At 38.6% G+C, this 20,822-nt stretch overlaps 1 protein-coding gene across 1 annotated transcript; it reads right to left on the bottom strand.

Moving 5' to 3' along the window:
• Window positions 1-411: 411 nt before the first annotated feature.
• On the bottom strand, window positions 412-19,915 carry lrrc38b (leucine rich repeat containing 38b). Its single transcript, XM_039798389.1, has 2 exons — window positions 18,362-19,915; window positions 412-5,589 (listed from the first exon to the last, which is right to left on the bottom strand). Exons 1-2 carry the CDS (start codon window positions 18,987-18,989, stop codon window positions 5,342-5,344), a joined length of 876 nt encoding a protein of 291 aa, XP_039654323.1. The 5' UTR covers window positions 18,990-19,915; the 3' UTR covers window positions 412-5,341.
• Between the last annotated feature and the right edge of the window lie 907 nt (window positions 19,916-20,822).

Here is a 20,822-nt window from a genome sequence, read left to right as displayed (position 1 = left end):
TTTTAAGTCTGTTATTTCTCAAACACCCCTTCCAAAAATAGTGCAGTCATTTGTATACATGCAGTGTGATAACAGTGTTGTGTGAAATAACACACTGAGCCATGTTTACAGATGAGCCTCTCTCATTTGCTGCTGTGACAAGACAAATCTGTCAACTCCACCAAATAAGGGGAAGAGATTCACAATTATGGAGTCATTATTAACACTCAGCAGTAGATATCACTTAGCTAAGAATCACATTTCCAGTGTTGTTACATTCCCTGCACGTAGCGTGGCCCTTGATTAAAGGAAACGATTACCGATCTTCAACCTTAACTATTATTACTTCACCTGTGCATGTTCGTAAATTAATAAATGATCCCCCTGCTTTTTTATCTGCATTTACACACTGATATACAAATTCAGACAGGACAGAAAAAAAGGATTTTATTTCATTGTTATTTTTTTTAACCAAACATCAATATACAGCTACACATACGATCCGTTTGACATTTGGAAATGCATTCAGCTGCAGAAACAGCATCACACTCTTTTCTCTCACTCCATTTAGATTTGAGCCATTCTGACATTTATTTAACAAAACATAACATGGATTTTGGTATTTTAATTATGTCAAGACAAACTGTACGAAAGCAGCCACCATTGTCTCTGCTTTCCAGGGTGTGCAATGCCAAATGATTACTTTGGGGACTGACAGAGTAAATAAATGCTTCATTCTAAAAGGTTTAATAGAAAAATAGACATAATTCTGAACTTTATACTGTAGGTAACTCAACAGTGCATGCTCTAATGTGCTGATATTTATTACTTAATAAAATGAGTAAGAGAAAGGAAATTGTCATGCTAACATATGATTCAAGCTAACAGCTAAGCTAACATAATAATTTGTTAATATACAGTAACTACACAGTAGTTGGAAATAATGATATGTATAAAAAGTCTCCCTCTGATTACTTAACTAAAGATCTGCACCTTCAGATATCAGTTAAGAAAGCTCACGTGAAGCAGTAAACCACCCAACCTAATTAATCCACTTTAGCTTTTCTTGTGGTATTAAGCTTCCAAATGTTTTTGTTTTATGAACATGAGAACCTGACTCCTCTCATGCCAACACAATCAAAATGGTTTTATACTTGTCGTTGGGAATTGAGTTCCTAAATGTCCCCTCCATACCTTCAGTCTTTCCATGTGAACATAACTGTGGGGCACCTTTACTCTGGCTATGAGCAATATTAGGTGACTGTGATAATAAGAATGGCAGACTTAAAAATATGAAATTCATTGGCATTACCCTTTAAGACTGTATCTAATGTGAGAATTAACCATTCGCTAAACCCCGCCCTTCTTACTCACTGTTGTTGCGGAAAGCTTTCCATTCTCGCACTGCACACGTGCAGTTTCAGAGATAACAATGGCAGACTTACCATGTAATTTGCGGTAGGCCTACCTTTTGAAAAACTGGGTCTTCAATTCTACGCAGAAGTAAATAGAAGCATGCTTCCCATGTCTGGCTGAAGACCATGGATTTTGTCACCTAAAATGATGATGAAGTGTAGCTAGCTAATGTAAGATAATGCTAAAGCTACTGGAGTCAGCTGAGAAGTCTGTCTCCAGCTGACATTTTTATGTTCCCGTCTGACACGTTTTAAAACGAGAACCATGTTAAAAGGTCTTAAATATGTACTTGACGGGCATGATATGCTAAAAGACTGAGGCTAAAGCTACATTTACCAGACGTCAGCAGGCTCACCAGTTGTTGATCAATGTACAGGACATGTAAACAAAGAAACAACATTGTTTGTGTATTTTAGGGTAGCTAGTTAGCCCCATAGTATTGTAATGAAATTGTAATTAAAATGGTATTTATTCTAAAGAGAACCGTTGAACTGTTTGGTTGCTTACTATAGAAAAACATACCTGAGCAAGCAATAGCCTACAGTGGTGAGATTTAGGCTATTCCTTTATTTTTCATATGCTTTACTGTCATCCTTGCATCGATCTAACACAAGTTTGTCTGTAGTTGCTGGAATGTCAACTTCCCCAAAACAAACACAGAGCAAGACTGAGCTGCTATCATTACTTTAAAGTGATCTGATATAGTAGGATCTTGGCTCCCAAACTTTGGATGCGTCAGTCCTGAACGGGTATGTCTTTAATGTAACCTGTAACCTCACAAAATAATGGAGTAAGCTAACATGCCCACTACTTTTGGAAGGGGGTCATCCCAATGTTCCCTCAGCCCAATGTTCCCTCATTTTTATGAATCCCCCCCCCCCAATCAAAATAAGGCCCTATGTTCCCTGAGGCCACAAAATAAGGCCCTATGTTCCCTGAGGCCACATACCCTCCATCAACACACCCCCGGTCATATTTTATGTTTTGGATATGTGACCTTGTATTCATTGCTGCAGTAGGCCTAATACTAATCATCTTGGTTTAGGGGTTAGGATTAGGGCTGAGGGAACATAGAGCTGAGGGAACATAGGGATGAGGGAACATAGGGCTGAGAGAACACTGGGCTAAGGGAACACTGGGCTGGGGGAACATAGGGCTGAGGGAACATAGGGCTGAGGGAACATAGGGATGAGGGAACATAGCGCTGAGAGAACACAGGGCTGAGGGAATATAGGGCTGAGGGAACATAGGGCTGAGGGAACACAGAGCTGAGTGAACATAGGGCTGAGAGAACATAGGGCTGAGGCAACATAGACACTCTCCCTTTGGAATTAACATTTGGTTTCTACTGTAGTAAGCTAGTTAGCTGGACGTGCTTATGTTTGCAGGTTACGTTCAGTGCAGATAAAGACAAAGTCAAATCCATTCCTCACACATTTGTGATGTTTTAGCGTTTTTGAAGACTACTGCAAAACAAACCAACCTCCAAACCCTTGAGATACCGAGTATCGCTCTTCACACACAATGGTTCAACATGGGTAGAAATCCAAAGCTGGACAGGCCTGCTGACGTGCCTAGTTATACACCAAGCTATTGCATAATTGCTGTTCAGAGGAGGGGTTTAGCGAAAGGTCAATTGGCTGTTATAGATGGATATTAATTTCTGATAGGCATGTGCCTTGAATTTGTCCTCAAAATCAAATGAATGTGTCTTCAATTCAAATCAGTAGGCATTTGAATTCTGGCAAAAACACGACACCCATACAATACAAATCTTACACTGTTTATAAGGATGTGGCATTTTATAACATAACGTGACAATACACATTAATAAAAACATACCGTGACAATACAGGATGGTACTAGAATCACATAAGTTTCCTGTGAAATCTTTGTGCTTTTATTGATGCTAATGCAAATGAAAAAATAACAAAAAATTAATAACTAAGGCTATATTTATTTATTGTCATTGTTGCAAAAATGTGCTTACCAATGCTGCACATTCAGGGTTATGACTTGTTCTTAAGGGACACAGGTATTTGCAATTCTTTTTTTCTTTTATTAACCACACAGAAATTATAACTATTTGCTCATGTCTCTTTGTCTATCCTCTGCTTGTTTGCATTTAAAAGCTTGACATTTTTTTCTGGTTCATATCTCAATTTCGCTGCATTATTCATGCCTTACAAGAAGAAGCAAAAGCAACATAGCTTAGCGCTGGGGAAAATACAAATATATTGTTTTATAATAATAATACTCCAGTTTTGAGCATTCCAAATCCTAATGGAGGATTTAAACATACATGATTCAAATAACAAACAGAAACCCATAATATTCAGGATGCTACTTTATTAAATTTGGATTTGACTGTACTGTCGCTCTTGTGAATGCAGATGCTGTTGATACAATACGTTTTGATGTGAGACTTTTCCAGGATATTAAATCAGCAGCTTTACTATAATACATCAGAAAATGTTTAGTAAAAGAAAAATAAGCTGACTGAGAGTCCATGATGTATCAATTCTGGTTATCTTAAACAAAACAAAAAACATCTATTTATTCCTAAAGACACAAACCTCTTGGACAGTGAATAACTTTTTGTTCTGAAGTGACTGTGATAACAGAGGTTGAAGACTGCCATGTATGAAGCAATGTAAGACAGCTGGTTCTAGAGGTAAATGATAATCTTTGGAGACCGTAACTGTTTAAGTATAGTATACAAAGAGTGATTTGGCTATAGTGCTGCCTGCTTTTAAGGAGCTATCCCTACCACAACAAAGTCCATATGCAATCTCTCCTTCACCTAATCTTTGGCAGATGAAGACAAAACCAGTCTACATAGTATAATTAGGGGCTTGCCAAAATTAGCTTCACCATATAAAGTGCATTATTTGACACAATAGTTACTACTACGTAGATTCTATTTTAATACCGTATTTGTCATAATTTTCAAGAGTATACTGTTATTTTATCTTTCTACACAGGTCAGAGTTATCAATTCTAAGGAGCATACAGTATATCCTCTTGATTTATATTTGGTTGACTGTACATTGTTTTCTATTGTACATCAATTTGTGATTATATAATGAATATACTGCTAGAAGAATGTGTAGACCTACTGGAAATTGTTCCTGCCTACAACACATCAGCTACCTACAGAAACACCTCGCCATTGTCCAAATCCTTCCTGTTTGACTGACACCCTTTGCCACTGTCTAATTTTACGTGCAGAAGGAACAACAGTATTCGCCAACAGTAGTTGTGAGCCATTTTTGAATGTGAGTGAGGCTGTCCAAAAAAAAAAAAGACATTGTAAATGGCAGGATATGCCAGCATATCATGGTATAGGCAGTTAATTACTGAGGTCATTGGTCGGTATGACATCCTTTCTTTATGGGATCACAGATTCTGCCCTACACAGATAAACTCCATGAAAATCATCTAAAAGTTTACCCTAACTTTACAGGATTTCAGGCTGATGTGATTACATGTTGCGAAGTTATCGCCTTGTCTACTACTAATGTGACAGCGCTGCAGCAACACTTTTCTTTTAAATCTTTTACTCTCTCATTATAAAGGTGTTAGCCTCACTTTATTTATGTAGGCCTACTACAACATTGAACCAAGAGCCAGCAGCCATAAAAGATGACCACATGCTCTCACAGCCAAAAATACGATCTCTATAATATAATTTTGCAAGTGGAGCAGGGCACACACTAATTTTTATTGGGACTCATTCCTTGGGAATGTCCTTTGTTACCATATTTCATGTGCAAAGAAAACAACTGCAACTGTACCAGGGCAAGATCCTACCGTTTAAACAGTTGGATTTTCTCCAGGGAGGAGGCAACATGAAATTTTGTCACATGTAGCACACACTGTCTGTGGTGTCCTCTCATTGTTTGAAGTACCAGGACCACACAGGGTCCTTAAAATGAAACCCTTCTCACTCCTCACTCTCCTCCTCATCCCCCTTGGTGCCTTTACTCCAGCGCTGGAAGCAATGAACAGTTGATGCCAGGAAGAAGCTTGTCATAATGGCCACCACAGACACTGAGATGCCAGAGAAAATGATGATTAGCAGGTCTGTTAGAGTCAGGGTGGCCTGGCACTCACGGAAACTGTCCTTGGAGAGCTGGGTCAGGGACACACGTCTGCCGTCCATGGGGATGGAGCACTCCATGCCTTCCACCCCTGCATTAAAACAGAAAATAAGATTAGACAGATTTACTAGGCATGCTGCTGAACCTGCTGTTGCAGTGAATGATGTCATATTTATGGACTTTTAGATACATGTATTCACATGGCAGCCACTCAGAACAGCTACGTCTGTGCTTGCTGTACAGCACAAATGTAAGAACGTATTTACGGTGTATCCCCAAAAGATTTAGAATTTAAGGTGATGCATAGTTGCTCATTAGAGACATAGCTCACACAGCCCACACCTGGTCAGAGGTCTGAAGTGATCTGAGTGCATATTTTACAAGTTGTCTTGTTTGTATGTTGCAGGTATTTAATTCAGAAAGTTCATTCAATTCAATAGAGCAATGCAGTTCCTTTTCCTAAGAGTGGGAACTGATTTAATAACTAAAAGGTCAATAAGAAGTCTTCACTTAAGAATGAAGTTGCACTGTGTATACAGTACACCCACCCACAGCAGGACTGCAGGTTCTGTGGAAATGAAGTCGGAATACTAAGAAACTGTAAATCACAGTGATACTGTGAATGTATATTCTAGTGTTAACTATATATATTCACTACTGTTTATAAAACATTTTAAATTATTTGTATTTGTACTGTTAAGAGAGGCTTTCTTTTTGTCCTATAGTGTCTGTAGTGCAGTGTTAGCTGCTCTGGATGGTAGCCTCTGACAACAAGACAAAGTAATTTGCATCTTTAGTAGATGGCTTAGAGAATGAAATAAACAACCATTTAAATCATTTTAATTTCGGCTGCCAGCTGCACCAGGCAAATCTCTAAGAATATACGTCCTCACATCTTAAAATTTTACTGATGTATCAGTAAAAGGCAGCGTCCGAGACAGGGGCACCTTGACCAAACTCATCTCACGATGAAAAGTATGATAAATCAGTTCGTGCTGCTCTCCGTGTCTCTGTCGCTTTCACGTTTATTGTTCAGACATGATGTAAATGGAAAAGGACAGTGACTGTGGCTTATTGTGTTTCAAGGGTACAAGTCTTGCAGTGAGCCTACTTTTCCAACTCATGACTACAAATGAGATTGAGACTGGAACATAAGGTTAGGTCTTACCACGTATAAACACTGGTCACTGATACTACAGCTTACTCTACATTATAGTGAGTTCACTTGCACATGCTCACAGACTCATTGATTCAACTTGAGTCACTGCCAACTTTGGTAATCTTTGAGTTTAATTTGATGTGCTAATTAGACGCTTACATTGCTGTTCCACATCAATGAATGATACAATATCTCATAGAACATAATCTACACAGTAACAACCTTAATATCGGCAATGTACTGTATGGAAAAACTAGACATATTGATGTGAATGTTAGGTTATAGGTGGGTAGAGATGAAGCCTTGCGATGTGGGAGGCTACTGATACTGCACATGCAAATGCACACACTTGGCAGTACATCAATTCTGGGTCTTTGCTCAACAGTCAGCACATTTGCAGCACGCTTTGTTATAATACACATGTAAAACAATAATTTTTATGATTAGATACAATTATGTTCATTCATCAAACTACCCTAATTCTGAATTAAATCTGTTTAAATGTGTCATCAGTTATTACAGCAAAGTGAATAATAGAAATGTACTGTAAGTATGAAAATCGTATTACAATAAAATAACAATTAAATAATGTGCTTGTTTAAGTTGATATGTAAAACCTTGTTGTACATGTACAAGTATGTGTAAAAAAAATAGCTTGAAAAAGCTTAAAAAGTGATTAGGGGCAATGGAAAAAGAAATAATGTAAGTTAGTGATGGCATGGAATTGGTTTACATGCTCCTCCGATTGACTCTACACTATTAATTAGGTTTGTAACTGAACTCTCTAAGAGCTTGATAAAACTTAGTGACACTAATCCCTTAATACAAGATACAGATTCTCACATTTCCTCTAACATTTAATTAGTAGACCCACACATACACACACATCAAAATGCCAAACTCACAGGGAAGCCAATACATTACAGCTGTGCTTTTATTATATATCAAATGCGTGCTTTTTGTTGTTAAACATTTTTTTAAGCGTCTGCTTGTATTGTTTAACATTTCTAATGAAGGTCTCTGTGACCAAAAGCTTTGACAATAAACTCAGTATTTTGCAATGGTGATAAGCATGCAGATGTTTTGATCTCTTTTGAATTACAATTTGCTTTTGCATCTATAATTATAATTTGAAAAAAATGGCTGGCCTTTCCCTTCTATCAAGCTTATACAAAAACTAGTAAAATACAAATACAATTAGTCTATTACAAGCATACATGAAGAAAGTATAACTACAAACAGCAATAGATGGTGCTCACCATTGTAGACATTTCCCTTAAACTCAAACTCTGCAAGGCCAAATAATATCCTTAAATATCTGGGCATTGTAGCTGTCAGCAAACATTACTGAAAAATAATAAACTGTGCATTAGCTGGGGGACTACTTTCAGCTGCGAATGAATACACATTTAGATTGTTCATGAAAATGCCATGTCAAAGTCCTGCTTTGGTCATTTTGTTTGGAAGTATAATTCACACCTCATTAATATATATGTAACTTTTGTACCCTAATTTGTGTTCATATATATATATATATATATATATGTGTGTGTGTGTGTGTGTGTGTGTACATACATACATACATACATACATACATACATACATACATACACACATATGTACATATATATACACACACATACATACATACATATATATATACAACACATATATATATATACACACACATATATATATACATACATATATATATATACACATATATACATATATATATACATATATACATACATATATATACATATATATATATATACACATATATATATATATATATACACACACATATATATATATACATATATACATATATATATACATACACACATATATATATATATATATACATATACACACATATATATATATATACACACACAACACACACACACACATATATAGTATACAATGAGAAGACATATATAAGAGAGATAGAGGAGAGAGATACACATACATACAGACAGCAATAGCAACACAGAGAACAGCAAGGAGAGAGAGAGAGAAGGACAACACACACAAGAATAAGCACAAAAAGGACCACACAAGGAAAGCAGACAAGACAGGAGCCAACACACAGGACAGAAGAGTCACACATATAGGAATCAGAGATCAGAACAAATATAATGAAAACCCTTAATTGGATAGCCTGCCAGGGACTACAAACAAGTGCACAATACATAGAAAGAAAAAAAGGAATAAAGAAATACCACTAAAGAATCAATCAGTTAAAATACAGTAAGGAAGGTAATTCAACTTCCTGACAGTGAGGGGGTGGATGGACGAAAATAGTGTGTGATAATTAAAATAGTGATAACGCCAGAAGGAAGTGTTATGAAAGGACTATTTAAAAATAAATACTACTAATAAATTGACAGACATAGATACACAGAAAAACACAGACGGAATGTAATAAAATAGTAAATACATGATAAAACGTATAAAAAAAAAGAAAACTTTAAATAAAACACAAAAAATGAAAGGAAATGGAGTAAATGAGTACAGTGGAATTTAATAATGAAGTAAAGATTAACTGGAAGGACATGTCAAGAAAGGAGGAAATATATTGTGAGAGAAAAGGATAAAGAGATGACAGATAGTGAACAGGAGCATGGAGAGTAGAACAGTAAGAACTAGCATGACACAATAGGGCACACAGGCTATTACACGCCGACAAAGGGATGTGCGCGTGGTATATGGCCAACAGTAGATGCTGGAACAAACACCATAATTATACTTTCTCACATAAAAAAAATAAAGGAAATGGAGACGGAAGCCTGCAGAGTAGAGATGGAAACATGGAGTCTTGTAAGGAAATGCTGCTTTATGTCAACAAACGTACTAAAGTTTGAAAACAGATTTGAAAGTGCATAGGCCAAGTCAACGTAATATTTTTTACACTAATATATCCCGCTTAGCAAAGAAAATGATCAGAATGTCAACAAACCAGCAGCAAAATGACTGCAGGGAAAATCCATTATCATGTAATCACTTCAGCTGATTGAAAATGAGCTATTCTGTTTGCTGGTATTGGGTTTTACAGTACTTGGTAACAAACCACTACAAATATGTCACACAATAAAAATAGCTCATTTAGGCACAATTTCCAATTACCTTGTGTAACTACAAGGCTAGCAATGAAGGTAACTGCTACTGTAATTTTACATATGATTTTGATATATTCTGATATATATCTTATCAGATTTTTTTTAAAACTCTTTTTTAAGACAATGTTATCCTCACTTCACAACTGACTTTAGCAGTTCAGATAAAAGACACTCATATGTCCTGCTGTTATTACAGACATGTGAAATCAGCACAGACACTCAATTGCCCAGCTGTTATTACAGACGCGAAGTAATCACAGACTTTTGCCTAATTAATGCTGCTACAGAATGAAACACTGATGTAGGAAACTGCCAACGAAGGTGCCGTAGCAGTTCCAGTTCGTTCAGCTTCCACTTTATCCCCTGGGTTGAATGACTTAGAATGCAGCTTTGCAGTTATTACAAGTCAGTGTTTCAGTCATACCCATCCGACCTGTCATGAGAGCCAATCCGCAAAAAGGAGCGTTAATCAACCACCCGAAATGGACCAAATACAGAGCCGGCTGCCAGTGGTGTGAGTGTATAAGTGTGTCTGGGCTTGAGAGAGAGAGAGACAGAGAGGGGAAGAAAAGGGGGAAGGCAACGGAAATAAAGAGTTTTTAAATTACATTTTAGTCTTGTGTTTTTCGTCAACGATATTGCATGTTGATAATGCCACAGATCCGTGAACGTAAACTGTGTTTGGTGCTTATACCTATAACTTTATTTTATTCAATGTAATTCTGTTTCGCAATGATGTGTATGGAACTACAGTTGCAGACTTGAGTCTCTGTGATTTGATTTCCGAGTATTATATGAATGGGTCAAATGCAGATTGGACATGTGCTTGTGGTTTTCCTGCAAGTCTAAATCTCCTCACCAAAATCTACAGTGAAAGCTGTTCATTTTAATTAATTGAGATCTTATCTGTGGCAGATAAAACATTGATACGTAAACAATTACTTAAATAAAACATAACAGAAAAGATTAGTAAAGAAAAAATCATTCATTATTTAGGATTTAAAGAGACGTAGTTTCTTGCTCAGAAAGTGTTGCAGTACATGACAGTTTCTAATAAAAGCTACCTGTACAGAGGGTCAATACCAGCTTTATAAATGGGTAAGCGAATACAGTAAAAATTCTGTCACCACTATTTTCACAAAACGTGTGGCTGGAGTAGGCTACCAGACCACAATGTAACAAAATTCATGCCCTAACACTATGAGGTATGTCAGCCCACACAGCTATGTTACATTCCTGGCGCGGACAATTGATGGATTACATTTAGGATTACAGCCAGCCGAGGGAAGACGCTATCTGCTGTCTCAGCTGTGATTGATCTACCTGGCTGTCACAGGCTGATATTGGAGGCTTGTTTCTCCTCCCTCCCTCAACACCTGTCTGTCCAGATTGATCTCTGCACCATTTGCAAAGGCATTCATGCTTAAGTTTTCACTTGTTCCTGAACCACTAGTGTCTAGACACTCTACCTAAATAATCCAGTTGTGATAATGACTCACAAAAACCATCCCCGCCCTACTAATGAATAGCTGCAACACATTTTCATACCTAGACAACATTATAGGACGATTTCCAAAGACTCAAAAAAATGACACATACCACCGTTCTATTTACTGCCGCCTGGTAGCGGTAAAATCATGTGACCATAGTCCTTAGTCATGTGACCGTTTTAATGTTTTTACCTATTTAAGTATTAAACACATAATAAACATGTCAAACGAAAGTAGTTAAGTTTGACAATAAAAATACTTAGGGTTAGTAAAACATCAGGGCTTGCCTTTAAATGAGTACCATAAAATAAGGCTGTAACATGACGTCATGGACATTATTGCGTCACGGACTAAGGTCCGGTAAAAGTTATAGGTAAATCGGTTAATTTTAAAATGTCAGTTCAGTTTCACAAACCCGGGTCTCCTGAGTGAAAGTCCTGTGTTTGTTGGACATATCTACCACCCCAACCTGACTCCTTATGTGGATTTTTGCGGTCTTATACTTTGTCACCTCACTTCCTTGTTTGCTCTTGCGATAATTAGTACAGCCACGAGAGGTTGTCGTGGTCGTTATGAGCTGCTTGCACAATCGACCCATATGGTCGTTTTCTGGGCGAGGACGAGCTGGATGAATGTGCCGCAAAAGTCCAATACTCAGTAGATGTCAAAAGAACCAGGCAGACATAATTACAGAGAAACAGGAGAATTATTCAATTGCAATCGCAGGAAGAAAGACTGAGGGAAATCTGAAGGGAAAACGAGAGATTCAGTGAAGAGGAGGGCAAGAGTAGGAGCTGGGAGGAACAGAATGTGTGTTATGGATGCACAAAATGACAAGCATTCATGCGACAGTGGGGGTGACTCATTCAGGAGGGAATTCCTCCCGCGTGGAGACTCACTGACATCACTGTACCGTATTCAAAATGTTTCATTACAAAAGCACACATTCACACACAATTTTTTTTTTTTGCTAATTCCCAAATACGAAAGACCAAATAAAGCAAATACTATGAGACAATTCCTTTTCACGTTTTCACCATGACAGCTAAATATGCAGGTCTAAGCCATTTATGCTTCACACTCGACCACACGCAGGCAGAAAGGAAAGCATCCATCATCCAAAATGGTGCACACTGCCTGTGAAATAAACCTTTTGGCTTTTCACCTTTTATTTCTGACACCGGCGCATTATCTCAATCTGCTCCTGTGCGTGCAGCAGCCGATGCTATAACACTTTAATTCTGTCCACCTATTCTCTCTCTCTCTCTTTTTTTCTCTCTCTCTTTCTCTCTCTCTCTCTCTCTCTCTCTCTCTCTCTCTCTCTCTCTCTCTTTCATCCCAACTTTAAATAAACATTAAATTAGGCCAGGATAAAATAAGCTGTCAGCCTGTGTTAATGGAATAGATATTTTCTCATCACATGGGTAGCAAGGATAGCAAGTACTGTAATGTTGCATTGGGCAGGATGGTATGGCATTGTTGTGCTGGTCATATTTTCAATGCTGCTCCCGCTGAGTGGTAACTGGTCTCTGGGGAGCAACTTGATGGACTGTGAAGGGAAATTCAGACTTTGACCCTGTCACACAAACTGCTACTTTGTAGTGAAATTGTTGGAAACAGGTCATGCCTAGTGTTGATAGCAATGCCACGATGGGCTTCAGCCTCAATCTCTCATGGGAGTTGGCCCGCCCTGCCCTGTAGGCAGCTCTGGCTCCAATTACCCAGGCCAATGTGCCGTAGAACTGTGTCACCCTGAATTATACATGGCCTTTGTTCATCCTTAACCCAAGAGCACTGGAGATAGCAGTGGATCATGTTGACACTCATGCCTTCGTTAAAACATTAATGAACCTGATTGGTGGCTTAAAAACCTACAAACAGCAAAAAGGAAAAGAAGGAAGATGTGTGTCTTTCTGGTCGTTTGCAGCACAAAATGAATACCTGCGCATATGAGACAAAATACGGTTATGTGGAAAATAATTGTGTTTTTTATCCCAAAATAAGTCCAGAATTTTAACGTTCTTCCACCCACTGCTGACCTGCAGTAATCAAACTTAGGCAAACAGAAGAGCATGCTGCTCTGTGAACTTGAAATCACAGGGGAAATCAGGATGTGAAAAATGGAATGGGAATTGGGTTTACAGCATAGGCTCTGCAGCTGCTACATTATGCAGGCCATCGCAGACGGAACCATATCTCAGGATGACTTCTAAAATAGCAACACAGTTTGTCATGTTTTATTGACAATCTTTCAATCGAGATTTTGTTTAATTATTCTGCTGGTGCTGTACAGTTTTCTGAAAGTTATGCTATGACCTCATCAGCCTAATTAATGCTAATGGGGAATCTATGGACACACATTACATTTACATTACATTTAATTTAGCTGAAGCTTTTATTCAAAGCGACTTCCAATAAGTGCATTCAACCATGAAGGTACAAACTCAGAGCAGCAAAAAACTCACATAAACCGACATTAATTTCAAATTAGCCACACTACAAAGAGCCACATGTAAGTGGAACATGTAAGTGCAATATTGTTATTTATTTTTTTAGTATCATCTTCTAAGCTAAGGTGCAGTTGGAAGAGATGTGTCTATAGCATGCGGTGAAAGAACGTGTTTCAGCTGATTCCCAACATCTATACTTTGTCCTGATGATGGTTCTAAAAGTAAAAACCAAAATCTTAAAAAGCAAACATGCCCTTCATACTGTGTCCCAAATCCATTTTTACATAACAATGCTTTATAGTAAGTACTAAGTCTTTGCAGAAGACAGTATATTAATGTATTATTTTTTAATGTAACAACTGAGCCCTCGATCACGATATTGCGATGACCTATACCCTTGAACGCTGTGTTGGAAATGGATACAAAATAACAGATGGACGCTCATTAGTGAATGAGGTTGACTCAATAAGCTTTTCAATATGTATGAACTCTATCAACCATCATGAGTGCGAGTGTTTCAACTTAATATCTTGTTCATCATAGAGAAAAAAAATCAATTACAGAGATGGGAATTACTCTTTAAATTGCACATCAGTGTCCTTTTTCCATCTGCGTGGGTGTTGTATCCTGATGTCTGATTCATCCAAAAACAAATTAGTAATCGGACTAGAAAATTACTGTTTAATGTGAGAGTAGTCTCTCTTAAAACTAGGAGCTCCAATGATATTCAAAGCACAAAATGTTGAAGCTACTACAAACGAACTCTGCATCCCCAACCCCACACTAAAATACTAAAATACTTTTTCTGTATGCAGTGTGTTCAAACTGACATGACAATCTATGTTAAAAGGATGGTAAAAAGTAAGGAAAAATATTGTAATTTTAAATAATAATTACAAATATAGTTAATATATAACTCCAGAAGCAATTTAGAAAGCAAAAGTATAACGTTTAAAAAACATTGTACTGTGTCCTTAATGGCAGCTATGTTCCAATCTTTTATCATTTCCTGTTCTTAATTAGGTCTGGTAGTATGAGGACTGCATGGGTGAACAAGCCGTTCTTTGCAACTTGATTACCGGGAGTCTGTACAACGCTACACATTTTCCTGTAGTACTCAAAAGAAGTAGACAGTCTGGAGGATATAATTGTCAGAAATGGTAAGTCAGGGGTTGTGCGTTTAATACTTCTTATATTTTTATAACCTGGTCTAAAACTCAGGAGTTACATTAAACGTCTGCTTGGTGCTGACAGATTGTCCATTTAAACTGATAAACATGTACAAATATAAGCACAAAAACTATATTCCGTTGTCAGTACTATGGGCTAGTTGTGTCGCAGTTTTGACGGTCTTAAAGTAAGAAAAATAAAGCAACTCTTCTATAAATTATGCACACAAACTTGTTTTAGAAAATATTTTATTTCCCTGAAAGATCCTTTTGTCCTCTCTGACCTGTTACAGAACCAGTTTGCATTGCATAGAAGATAAAAATTATTATTATTCCTTTTGCAAAAATGTTATTTGTCAACCAATCCCTCTGCATCATTAGCATTGCAAAGTACATTCCAGACACCTTTTTTTGGCCAAAGAAAATGATAAAATTATACAAAAGACCAAATGTAGACCATATATAAAGACATATATACAGTAGATGTTTGTGTTCTCTGTCTAAGATAGACTCATCTCTTGGGTCAAACACTCCCTGATGGGGATGTAAGAGCTGCATATGAGGTGAGATACGCTTTACTAACTCAATTTGAGTGTGTGTATAGACTGAGGCCAGTTGGCAGCCATAGTCGCAGCTTGGCCAGGCCTTTGGCTTCTTCTTTGTTGTTGATGTCTGCCTGGCCAGCACTACTAATGCAATTCATTATGCCTAGCAGTTGACATCAGTTAGAAGCCGTGATTAATGCATTTGCAGCCGGTTTCTAAGGGGAATTAGGTATTCTTGCCAGTTTATCAACTTTTCTTCCTCACAGGCCCAAACTTATCTGTTTTTTGGGGCAAATGCTGATCCCTTAGAGGAAAGCGAGAGAAGTATCAATAGCACGGCACACCGTGGCCTAAATGTATATAAGGAGTACAACTTCTGTTGGTTGTCAGCAGTTTGCAACAGCCAGCCAGTTTTTTAGGGGAGTCGAGTAAAAGCCTCTGCGAGCCAGAACAAGATTTTCATTTTAATTTGCAAATTGAAAATTACAATTTTTGTTATGAAATATCTTGCCAAATTACAATATGAGAATATGAATCCCCCCCCCCCACACACACACACAATGATCTATTACATTTTCTCTCTCTCTCACAATAAAAGGAGGGGAAAATGTATGTATGCATATATAAGATAGATATAGTGTATATCTTGTATGACCACTTAGCCTGATTCAACGCACCCCAACCCTGCAAACACAAACATTCCAACCAATCCTCATACCTATACCTAAACAACATTATATGTCGATTTCCAAAGACTCCCAAAACCGTTCTATTTACAATGGCGGGAGGGATGAGAAACCGGTGGCACAGAAAAGAGAGAGGGGGGGGGTTCTATTTACTGCCGCATGGTGGAGGTTTAATCATGTGACCGTAGTTATGTGACCTTTCTATTTAACGTAACGGTCAGTTTTAAACACGTAGTAAACACTGAAACAAAACTAGTTGAGTTTAGGTAACAAAAACTTAAACTAAAATGAGGACGTAAAGTGACGTCACAGACTAAGGTCTGAAAAGTCATAGGTAAAACTCGGTTCATTTCAAAAGGACAGTTGTCTTTTAGTTTCCAACGGGACATAAACCCGTCCTGAGTCCTGTGTTTGTTTCACCCATCAATCACCCCAACTTGCTCCTTGTTTGCTTTTGTGACAATTAGTACAGCCCCAAGTGGGCGCCTCACAAGAAACGTAATTGTTGGTCGTTATGAGCTGCTTACATCGACCCATATGGTTGTTTTTTTGGGTGAGGACAGGCTGATCATCCTGTACACACATCATGCATCCAAAGTTTTGCTAGACCTCCATTTTTGCCTCATTTTCTGCTTACCCACCAGTTTTAACTTGTTTTTAATTCCTTGTTTATTTGTTTTGGGTTGTTTTTGTAGTTTATTTTTGTCACCTTTTGTTTTTGTCTTACTCTATGTCACCGTCTTACTTTATATTATCTATTTTGGCTGTTTATGTGTCCCTGTATGTGTCTTAACTTGTTCTGCCATCACTTTATTACACAATAAAAAAAAAATCACATCTTGAGTCAGACAATTTAGTCCACTGTTATTCATGCTTTGGACAAAAAAACTGTTCTTTGTACATACAGGTCAACATTTCACACACCAAACAACCTTGGAACGTTGACAGAGAAATGTTGACACTCCTTATCTGGGCACATTAATATATAACACCCTGTACCTGGACATTGTGTACTCTATTGAAAAAACCTTGAAATATCCATGGACATATGTCACAACACTGCGAGCCACATTTATATTAAATTCTCTAAATATAAAATACATAAAATCTGCACTTTCATCTGAATACTATAACAGCATGAGCTACTAGTCATGTGTGGCTGAACTGTCAGATCTGTTTATTTTTGCCTCTTCTGCTCCCACGTGCCAGCTTGCACTGTAAGGGCATTAATATTGATATACATAAGGCTGACCTTCAGTAAATACATGTATGGTTCTCTCTCAACTAAATATAATTATTTAGGAATAAATTGCTTCTCACAGGTGTTTTTGATATTCTATACAATCTATTTAGAAATGAATAATATTAACACAGATTTGACCAGTTGTGATGGGTTTTTTTGTGATGCTTTTTGTGAGGGTTTTTATCCAGGACATATCTGTCAGCCCCTTATAACCAAGTAGCTTTGGATGTTGAGACCAATCAGCTCAATGTAAACGGATCTTACCAACATGTGATATTTCAAAAGGGACATGGTTCATCCCCTTTGTCTTTTGTTGTTCCTCAGATATGCATCCACACATTCAGATTGCTTTGCACACTCAAGCATACCAAAACTTCAGCCCTGTTATCTAATTCCACCCTCCAGGCTGAATCACAGTGGTAGACAGAGTCTATAGTGTGGGCCTAAAAATGCACATGGATTGAGCTGAGAAGGATAATAGGAGAAGATGTTTGACTTTCATTGGTGTAGGACAAACATAATTGATAATATTGCTGAATTTCAATGTACACTAAATGGCAGGTATTATATAAATAAGTATTATATAAAAGAAGCTGCAAATTGATCGATTTGACTACCACGCAGGATGAAGGTTAATGGTTTAATGTTTATTTATGGTGAAATGTGGAACCAGAGAAACTGCAAGGTAAAATTCTTAATATTTTTTAATATTGAACAAAGCATCCTTGTAGCTTTCACTTTCAAAGAAGTGCTATTGTCTCATATTACATACCCAGTCTCACGCATTATATGCTATGGGAGTGGAGGAAGAAAGAAACAAAATTAGAACACGGGAGAGGGAGGGGGGGGTTCCCTCTCCTACAAGGAAAACATAAATAGACCAGAGCAGTGTCATGGCAATGGATTTGCAATAATACTGTTGTATGTTGTGCTCAGATATGCTATATTTGGGTCAAGCACATGGAAAGCAAGTGTTTCTTAGATGTTGCTACTTACCGTTTGGAAGCTTGTGGCTGTTCTCCATCAGCCATGCGAACAGGCTGGCAAAGTTGCAGTTGCACACCCAGGGGTTGCCCTCTAGCCTCACTGCCCGCAGGGAGGGCAACTGACTCAGTGCCCCCACATGTAGAGTAGACAGTGCATTACGCTCCAGTTCCAGTTCTCTCAGAGACGTGAGGCCAAGGAAGGCATCCTCATTCACCAAGCTCAGATATGGGTTGTTGCCCAGCCGTAGCTTGATCAGGCTCCGAGACTCCCCAAAAGTCCCCTTAGGGATTTCAGTCAGATTGTTGCTGCCTAGGTCCAAGAAGACCAGCCTGGAAGAGGTGCTGAGAGTCCCCGGTTCAATGTGGGAGAGGGAGTTGTTCCGGAGGTCCAGGTAGACCAAGTCACTGTATAGAACCAGGAAGTCCGAGGGGATGCGGGGTATCAAGTTGTCAGCCAGCAACAGCCTGCGCACATCCAAGGGGATCTCATTGGGTAGACGGGTTAGCCCGCGGCCACTGCAGTCCACAGTGTGAGGATCTGGGCACATGCAGGTTGCTGGGCAGTTTTCCCCCCGGGTCCATAAGACAGAGGACAGCAAGATGAGGATACGTTGGAGCCAGCAGACGCATGGCAACATGGTCAAGGGGTGAAATGAATTACGGGGGAAAGAGGCTCGGGGTAATTGCGAATAGAAGAGGAAGGGTGGGGGCAGAGAACAAGAGGGTGAGGGTCAGAGGGCAGGAGATTAGGACAAGGGAGGGGAAGGGGAAAGTGAAAGGGGGTGAATGGGGATCAATCCTCGTGAAGGAACATCCTGCCGTTGTAGAGATGGAAATCTGAAAGGGCGAAGGAATTGTGAGGCGGCAGAGCAGTGGTGAAAACGGTTTTCCAGGAGATCATGTAGCAAGCTGCTTGGATAGAATAGCACACTGTCTGCTTTGAAGGAGTAAAGAGAGGGAGATAGTAAGCAGTAGGGAGCGGGAGAGCAAGAAATACAGAGCTTAACAGAGAGGGGAGGGCAGCTTAAGAGAGGTAAATAGACACGAGCGAGCCGGGAGTGATGAGAAGCCGGGGGCACAGACAAGGGAGAGGGGGGTTGAGGAGGGGGCTCTGTCCGCCACGCTACCCCACGGTTGATCTGGCGGCAGTGACAGACGAAGACAATACGGTCTCTGACACAAAAGGATATATGAAGCTGGGATTCAAGCATGACAAGCAAAGAGCAACATCATGGCATCCCTCCATTAGTCCCAGGTCTCTGTGTAGAAAAGCCTGATGGTCTTAAACGAGACAGAGAGAGAGAGGCTCACAGAACATCGCTCAAGTGTGTGGTAAGGTTGTCCCCCGTTATTATTACCTCTATCTCCCAATGCCCTGCAACATGCTGTGAAAACACAGCACAGCTGACTGTTACGCTGTCCAGCACCGTATCAAGGCTGTGTTGCTGTGCAGAGAGAATCCAAATGTCCAGGCAGGAGCCTCATGGATGTAGATGGCAGTGCTGAGCTGCACACAGCCATGCCAATCCAACAACTGCCTCTGAATCTAGCACGGTTTATCTCATGCCCTCTCCCCTCTCCTTTTTTCTAGGGAGGCGTGCCTGAGCCACGCTGTCAACATGTGATGTCACTTCCTATATTGTGAACAAATGAAGATCAGTTCTAAAAATCATTATCTTAAAAAAAAAAGAAATCAGATGATGTAGAAGGAAAGAGATACAGAATATTAACAAATATTAGGGCAAACTATTTTTTAAATATTTTACATTCTCCTTGCCTTCCACACATTTATATTTAATCTTTTCACCTGCTTTACAATTCATTGACAAAAGCAAGCTGTTACTTGGCCTCACTGGTTTGACAATTATAGGGAATGTTTTGTTAAACACAGCCAGACATTTGGACAGGCTTCATTAGTTGTTCAAATGGAAAACTGTGACCTGTTAAAATATACAGCATTGGCCTTTATCCTTGTTTATTTACCTACTTATTGGCAATTTCAGCCTTAGAACACTAAGTTTTCGTGTAGGGTAAAAAGCCAAAACAGACCACCAGTCCGCTTGAAAACTATCTTAATATTAATTAATCTGCCTTTCCATGATGTATTTTTAGGACCTCAATATTTTGGATAGCAAAACAGAGGTGCCATGAGACTCAAACATTCATAATGGAGACAAATCAGACTGAATTCAATTTCCCAGATGGGATTTGCTCCAACAAGTAAATGCAATTAGACCAAGGTTGTTGCGGGCGGACAGCGATTAGAACTGTAAAGACACGGTAGTGTGAAATGTCTAAGAAAGTGGTGCTGTCATGGATGGTAATTGTGGATTTCCAAGAAGATAACATATTCACAATGCAAATGTAATACATTACATAGTGGCGCTATATAATGTTTAAATATTTGCAGACTCATGGACAGTTTCTTTGAAAAAAAAAAAAATCCTTTTCATGTAGTTATTTACAAAGAA

This window comes from Perca fluviatilis, chromosome 4 (genome assembly GCF_010015445.1).
Source record: "Perca fluviatilis chromosome 4, GENO_Pfluv_1.0, whole genome shotgun sequence".
In the NCBI taxonomy this organism is placed as follows: Eukaryota; Metazoa; Chordata; class Actinopteri; order Perciformes; family Percidae; genus Perca; species Perca fluviatilis.
The sequence above is the reverse complement of the archived record's forward strand: the minus strand, read 5'-3'. Positions and strand labels throughout refer to the sequence as shown.

Bases quoted from the DNA above. Each gene is read 5' to 3' on its own strand.
- lrrc38b (XM_039798389.1), bottom strand. From the start codon at position 18,989: ATGTTGCCATGCGTCTGCTGGCTCCAACGTATCCTCATCTTGCTGTCC. The intron at 5,590-18,361 runs GTAAGTAGCAAC...GTTTTAATGCAG, and splicing joins CAGCCACAAGCTTCCAAACG to GGGTGGAAGGCATGGAGTGC.